At 45.7% G+C, this 7,840-nt stretch overlaps 1 protein-coding gene across 1 annotated transcript; it reads right to left on the bottom strand.

Annotated features, from left to right (window-relative positions):
- Positions 1-4,037: 4,037 nt before the first annotated feature.
- Positions 4,038-5,445, bottom strand: LOC104881768 (transposon Ty3-I Gag-Pol polyprotein). Its single transcript, XM_059743016.1, has 2 exons — positions 4,425-5,445; positions 4,038-4,360 (listed from the first exon to the last, which is right to left on the bottom strand). The coding sequence occupies exons 1-2, from the start codon at positions 5,443-5,445 to the stop codon at positions 4,038-4,040; spliced, it is 1,344 nt and encodes a 447-aa protein (XP_059598999.1).
- Between the last annotated feature and the right edge of the window lie 2,395 nt (positions 5,446-7,840).

The raw sequence follows: 7,840 nt of genomic DNA, 5'->3' as shown, positions 1-7,840 counted from the left end.
AAACATTTTTTAAAAATGATTGCTTGTGTTTGACTTTTATAACATCTTCTAAAATCGTCTCCAGCTGTATTTATTATGTTATATAAATGTCTGAATTATTTATAGGAAAAGTCTAGATTCGTTTCGTGAAGGGCAAAAAAGATAAAATTGGAAGGTGGAAGAAACTAATTGCATGTTTGAAAACTGTTTTTGGTATTAGTATTTTTGTTTTTCATAATACAAAAAATACTTTTAACAACTAAAAAATTATTTTCTATTTTTTTGAATAAAATATCTTTTAATTATTTTATGTTGTTTTTATATGTTTTTTTTTATGGTTATTTTAAAAAAATTATATAAATATATAGAATAAAAAAAATTAAATATAAAAATTATTTTTAAAAATTAAAAAAGATTTAAAATTTTTAAAAATAGGTTAAAAAATATTTTACGTTTCCAAAACAAAAATCAAATAACAATTTTAAAAAACTGTTATAAAAAACCATTTTTTAGAATTACTTTTAAAAACAATTATCAAATGTGCTGTAGACCCCCTCAGATGGGGAACTTTTTTGTTTTCTTATTTTTCTTCTTTCTTCTTCCTTACTTCTTCTTACCACCCTGACAATGAGTTGTTTTTTGGGGTGGCTAGATAGGATGGAAAGCAGGAGAAGAATAGAGTTGATGGGTGAGTTGTTTGAAAAAGGGGGACAACTAAACAAAAAGTGGCAGGTTACAGAGATGACGGGGGGATATTTTTTGTTGTCTTGGGGAGCAAGCTAGGGGGAGATATCATTTTGGGTGAGGGGTGACAGAAAAAAAAAAAAAAAAGGAACAAAGGAAGGAAGTGTTTCCTTTTTAGGGCAGTTATTTGAGAGTGAGACACTTTTGAAGGGAGAGTGAAGCTTACTGGTGTGGATTTTTTTTAGCCAGCAGGGGTGGGAGCTTGGAAAAGAAAAGGGAAGTTGGTTTAGAGCCAAGAAGACTTTAGCTTGAAAGAAGCATTACCCGGTAAGATTGTTTTGGATTCCTCGTTCATTATATCATCATCTTTCTCTCATATATTTTCCATGTGATTATTTTTGCGTCGTTTGTGAGTTTGCCTTGGCTTGGTATTGTAGTTTCATCCCATTTTTCTTTGTTTTTGTTCATGGATGATCTAACTGTGCTTTAATTGTTTGTTTCATGGGAAAACTTCTCATATCTCGTTTTTTTTTTTAATTTATATACATGCATTCTCCTGGTTTAATCCACCCGTTTTTGAGCCCACGAAAAAAAAAAAAATGAAATGAGTCTCTGCGTATTATTTGGTTATTTGGTCCTCATCTGTCCTTTTTTAAAAGCTCCACTCCTTTGTATTCTTTGATTCTTTCCATTCTACACATGAGTCGTTGTTTTGGCTCCCATATTTGAGATCCTTTCTGTGAACAAAGACCTGGAAATGGAGATTGTTTCTTGTACTTGATGGAATTGATGGAACCACTCATTGGCTCAAATGAAGTAGAGACTTTAATTGGATTGTGATCATTGTGTTAGGCATGGATCATTTGGATTTCTTTTTCAAGCAAAATGTTTAGAGACCGGTGAAATCATCCAAGGCCAAGCGAGAAACAGATGAGGTTCACACGCAGTTTCCTTCACTGCTAGAACCAGATCGAACTGAGCCTAGAAGTCTGGATCCATGTACTCCGAAGCCTTTAATACCCATAGTGCATTCCTTTTGCAAAACCTACCCATCCACCATACCTATCATTCATCCCCATCATGCAAAAGGCTCCACCTATCATCTCCACCATCCATTATTCATTCTCTACCCATTCAGCTCCATTTCCCACGTGCATGGACTCACCTTCATCTCTCTAGCCTTCATTTCCACCATACCCATCTCATACTCGCATGCGCAGGAATCATGCGTGCATGGCTAGTGTCACACCCTCGAAAATCACCCTAAAATTTTCACCTGGTGCGGGGTGCTAAGGACCCTTCCTTAGCTAACCTTCTTGCCCAGCCTTCTCAAAATGCACACAAATAATGGCAAACCAAAGGAAACAGGGACACAACGAGGTTACAAGAAATCCTTCCCAACTTGTATTAATCTCAACTACAAGATACAAAATTGTTTCCCTGAGTCAGAGAGCAATGCTTACATCCCAAGCATTCAGAGACACTTTCCCTCTTCTCACCCCTCTCTTTCTCAAGGATGTAGGAGCCCTTTTAAAAGACTCACCCTGCAGTTTTTCCCTTGGTGGTTATGCAACTGCCCATAACCCCCCTGAAGCGCTTACACAACCACCCACTACCCAGATGGTGGTCTCTCTAAAAACTGCCACGTGGCTTCCTCTCTCTTGGACACGCAGGCTTCCTCTCTCTTGGACACGCAGACGCCCCCCTTTCGACGCGTGGCATCACTCATTCCACCCAGACGGAAACTCTCCCTCATTCCACCCGGATATATCATATCCGGAATCCTGTCCGCCGACATTCCATCCACTCGGATATCTCACATCCAGAATCCTGTCCGCTGACATTCCATCCACCCAGATATCTCATACCCAAAATCCTGTCCACCGACATTCCATCCACCCGGATATCTCACATCTGGAATCCTGTCCGCTGACATTCCATCCACTCGGATATCTCACATCCGGAATCCTGTCCGCCGACATTCCGTCCAACCGGATATCTCACATCCGGAATCCTGTCGTCGGATGGGAAAGGAGGACGATTCAACTTCCCCTGGCAGACATGTCCGGATCCTTTGGTAACGACTATCCGGAGTGCGCGCTTGACTTGTCCGCGATCCCCACACTTAGCTCCTGGGGTTTGAACCACCAAACCTCCAGGCTTTCCTTGCTTTTCGCCTAGGCTCTCATGGGTGCAAGGCCTACCCATGAGGCCTATTTCTTCGGGTTTGAATCAAGTGGCTAAGGGGCTGACAATCCACCCCCGTCTGCTGAAGTCGACGCCCTCGTTGACTTAGACTGCTAGTATGCCAGGACTTCCTTCTCAAATTGCCATAAAGTAACATCTCTTTCCCATGAAGCTTCGGTTTCTGAAATCCCCTTCCATTGAACCAAGAAATCAGTTTGCCGGTTCTTTCTTCTGTGTTCCATGGTCCTGTGATCTAAGATCTTCTTTATCTCCCGATCAAATTGTTTCATGACCAAGGGAGGGGCTTGCTTTGTCTGCACCCTCTCTGCATCCAGATCCTCATGGTAAGGCTTCAGAAAGCTTACATGGAAAGTCGGGTGAAGCTTAAGCCTTTCAGGTAGCTTCAACCTGTAGGCCACCTGCCCAACTCGTTTGATCACCTCGAATGGTCCGTCATACTTTGGAATTAGACCCCTCTGCTTTGTCTTGCTGTTGATCCTCTTCAGGAGGACCCTGTCCCCAACCTGAAATTCTAAGGGTCTGTGGTCACGATCCGCATACTTCTTCATACGTCTAGCTGCCTTTTCTAGACTGTCCCGGGCTTCATCGAACATCTCCTGCCGGGACTGAGCCAACTTGTATGCTGCAGGACTATTTCCTTCTGTTTTCTGCTTAGCCACCTCCAAAGGCATCCGTGGCTGCACCCCAATAGTTAGTTCAAAGGGACTCATCCCTGTCGCTGAGCTTCTCTGCAAGTTGTAGCACAACTGTGCAGTGTCCATTAAGTCCACCCAGTTCTTTTGTGTTGCTGTGACATAGTGCTTGAGGTATTCCTCCAGCAATGCATTGATCCTCTCCGTCTGCCCACCAGTCTGAGGATGGTTAGCTGTAGAGAATTTCAACTCTGAACCCAAGAGTTTGAACAGCTCAACCCAAAACCGGCCTGTGAATCGTGCGTCTCGATCACTGACTATGTCCTTGGGCAACTCAAAATGTTTCACCACATTACTGAAAAATAACTTGGCAGTTTCCTCCGCAGGGCAAGCATCAGGTGCGGGTATAAACACAGCATACTTAGAAAATCTATCTACCACAACAAAGACAGATTTGAAATCACGAACCTTTGGGAACCTAGTGATAAAATCCATGGAGATGTTCTCCCAAGGTCTTTCTGGAATGGGGAGGGGCTACAGCAGCCCTGCAGCCTTCTTCCTTTTAGTCTTGTCCATTTGACAGACCAGACAAGACTTCACATATGCCTGGACATCCTCACCCATCTTAGGCCAAAAGTAGGATCTGGCTAGTAGCGCCAGGGTCCTCTTTTCTCCAGGATGGCCTGCCCACTTCGAATCATGAGTTTCCCGCAACAAATCCTTTCTCAGGCCGCCTGCAGGAACATACCATTTTCCCCCTTTTGCCACAAGGAGGTCACCCTCTAGCCAATACCTCCTGATCACTCCCTCCTTTACTTGCTGCTTCAGCTTGCCATAGGCAGCATCCTGCTCCGCAGCTAGCTTGATCTTCTCATTGAAGTCAAAGATGACTTCAGAGAGGGCCGTGATGTAGGCAATTACCTCCTATAGTAGTTGGCCAAGCCAAGGAAGACCGCAACTCCGTCACTTTGGTAGGGACTGTCCACTCCATAATAGACTGCACCTTACCCTTGTCCATCCTGATTAGTCCTGCACTGATCTTATGTCCTAGAAATGTGATCTCCTCCTGAGCAAACTCACATTTCTCTGGCTTCACATAAAGCCTATTCTCCCTCAATCTCTGGAACACCAATCTCAAGTGTTTCTCATGTTCTGTTAGAGTTTTACTGTAAACTACAATGTCATCTAGATAGACCACCACAAAGGCATCCAAATAATCAAACAGAACAACATTCATCAAATTATAGAATGTAGCAGGAGCATTTTTCAAGCCAAAGAGCATTACCAGAAACTCGTATGACCCATACCGAGTTACACAAGTGGTCTTCCCTTCATCTCCTACTGCAATTCGAACCTGCCAGTAGCCCGATCTCAGGTCTAGCTTGGTGAAGTAAGAAGCTTTTGACAGTCTGTCAAATAGCTCAACAGCCAAGGGGATCGGGTACTTGTTCTTTATGGTCACCTTGTTGAGGGCTCTGTAGTCCACACACATGCGGAGTGAGCCATCTTGCTTCTTTTGAAACAGCACTGGTGCACCATATGGGGCCCTGGAAGGCTGGATCAGACCTGCATCCAGCAACTTCTTCAGTTGCTTACGTAACTCCAGCAACTCTGCAGGAGGCATCCGGTAAGGGGCTTGAGCCGGGGCCTTTGTTCCAGGTAGCAGCTCGATTTTGTGGTCAATGGGTCGCCAGGGTGGCAACTCTTTGGGGAGTTCTGCAGGCATCACATCTTTGAACTCTTTAAGGATCTTGACCACTGAGTCAGGGACTTCCACAGATTGTCCCTCCTTGATCTTGATCAAGGCTGCAACATAGGTCTCCTGACCCTTCTTCAATCCTCTCTTCAATTGAATAGCAGACAACATCTCAGGTTGTCCCTTACCACCATCTTTTGCCCTTAAAGCTTGCACAAAGTAGAGTTGTTTCTCTTCCAACACCATCAACCCACCAAGATGTGGAATCAAGGCCACCTTAGCCCTTCACCAAGAATCAAGTCGAAATCATCCAAAGGTACACAAAGTAAACTACACGTACCCTTCCAGTCACCGATTTGCATAGGGACATTCTTGGCTACCCCTTGAATCTTTTGGGCTTTGCTATTGACTGCCTTGATCCGACTGGTGTCCTCCTCCAATTTAAGTCCCAACCTGGTTGCTTCTCTAGTGGCCACGAAATTGTGAGCGACACCATTGTCCACCAAGGCCTTCACTTGCACACCATTCACCATTGCATGGACGTGCATCAGAGACTTCTGTACTGGGGTCTCACCATGAATCACGTTCAGAAGTTGCAGGGGATTGACTCTAGGAGTGTCTGGGTGAGAGTCTCCCTTGTCATCTGCAGTCACCAGGGCTGAGAGCTTCTCTCTTTTGGGGCAGTCTTTGGCTCGATGTGGGCCATTGCAAATGAAGCATCCTGTCATCCGAGTGGTCTGCTGCACAACCTTTGTGGTTTTCTCCACTGGTTTTCCCCCTTCAGCAGGTTTTTTGTTATGTTTCTTCCAATCAGACTTCTTAGTCTTGCCTTCATTCTTAGCCTTCTTGCCTCCTTCTGACCTGGGTCTCTGCGTGGTGGAGACGGCTCCACCCATCTTGTAGTCCACCAAGTAGTCTGCTGCCGCCATGACAGTAGGGAGATCACGAACCCCTTGCCTCCTGAGTTCCGTCTGAGCCCATCCTTGCAACCCAGACATGAAATTGAACAACTTGTCCTTCTCAGACATGTTCTTAATGTCCAACATCAAGGAATTGAACTCCTTAACATATTCCCTCACAGACCCAGTGTGTCTGAGCCTTTTTAGTGCCTCCCTGGCCACCCAAGCCGTGTTGGTGGGAAGGAACTGATCCTTCAATTCCTTCTTCAGAGTCTCCCGAGTGGTGATTTGGGGCCTTTCAGACTCTGCATCGTCCTCCACCTTGGTTCGCCACCACAGTTTGGCATCACCAGTCAGATACATACTGGTGATGGAAACCTTCTCGCCATCAGGAACATGAGCAGCCTTAAAGAACTGCTCGATGTCCCACAAGAAGTTCTCCAGTTCCTTCGCGTTTCTATTGCCATTGAAGCCTTTGGGCTCTGGGACTCAAACTTTGGAAGGGGCTTCAAGGCCTGAGGCAGATCCCTGCAACACCGCCTTCTTAAGGATGGCGATGTCTTCTCCATAGGACTGCAGGGTCTCCTTGAAGTCATCAATCCAGGACTGCATCTCGGTTTTGAACTCAGCCAATTCTCCTTATAGAAATTGTCATGGGACTCCAACAGACTCCTCTGCGCTTGGACTTGTCCCATGGTGTGCTCTGCCCACGAAGCCACTGTGCCATCCTCGTGTGGCCATTCTCCCAGCGCCTCTTCTATTTGAGTCATCCTCTCCCGTAAGGCCTCCATTGCACTACCACCAGCCATCTCTGGTGTTTGCTCTGATACCAACTGTCACACCCTCGAAAATCACCCTAAAATTTTCACCTGGTGCGGGGTGCTAAGGACCATTCCTTAGCCAACCTTCCTGCCCAGCCTTCTCAAAACGCACACAAACAATGGTAAACCAAAGGAAACAGGGACACAACGAGGTTACAAGAAATCCTTCCCAACTTGTATTAATCTCAACTACAAGATACAAAATTGTTTCCCTGAGTTAGAGAGTAATGCTTACATCCCAAGCATTCAGAGACACTTTCTCTCTTCTCTCCCCTCTCTCTCTCAAGGCTGCAGGAGCCCTTTTAAAAGACTCACCCTACAGTTTTTCCCTTGGTGGTTATGCAACCGCCCATAACCCCCCTGAAGCGCTTGCATAACCACCCACTACCCAGATGGTGGTCTCTTTAAAAATTTTCACGTGGCTTCCTCTCTCTTGGACACGCAGACGTCCCCCTTTCGACGCGTGGCATCACTCATTCCACCCGGACGGAAACTCTCCCTCATTCCACCCGAATATATCACATCCGGAATCCTATCTGCCGACATTCCATCCACCCGGATATCTCACATCCGGAATCCTGTCCGCCGACATTCCGTCCACCCGGATATCTCACATCCGGAATCCTGTCGCCAGATGGGAGAGGAGGACGATTCAACTTCCCCGGGCAGACATGTCCGGATCCTTTGGTAACACCTATCCAGAGTGCGTGCTTGACTTGTCCGCGATCCCCACACTTAGCTCCTGGGGTTTGAACCACCAAACCTCCAGGCTTTCCTTGCTTTCCGCCTAGGCTCTCATGGGTGCAAGGCCTACCCATGAGGCCTATTTCTCCGGGTCTGAATCAAGTGGCTAAGGGGCTGACAGCTAGCTTATACCCTTCTCATACCCATTTTCTCCATTCTCACACCTCATTAACCCAC

The sequence above is a fragment of the Vitis vinifera genome, chromosome 15 (genome assembly GCF_030704535.1).
Source record: "Vitis vinifera cultivar Pinot Noir 40024 chromosome 15, ASM3070453v1".
Taxonomy (NCBI): Eukaryota; Viridiplantae; Streptophyta; class Magnoliopsida; order Vitales; family Vitaceae; genus Vitis; species Vitis vinifera.
This window is presented reverse-complemented; position numbering and strand designations above follow the sequence as displayed.

Excerpts from the sequence above, each read along its gene's own strand:
- LOC104881768 (XM_059743016.1), bottom strand. The coding sequence starts at position 5,445 with ATGGTGTTGGAAGAGAAACAACTCTACTTTGTGCAAGCTTTAAGGGCA. Across the intron at positions 4,361-4,424 it reads TTGGCCAACTACTATAGGAG|CTGCGGAGCAGGATGCTGCC; the intron begins GTAATTGCCTAC and ends AGATCAAGCTAG.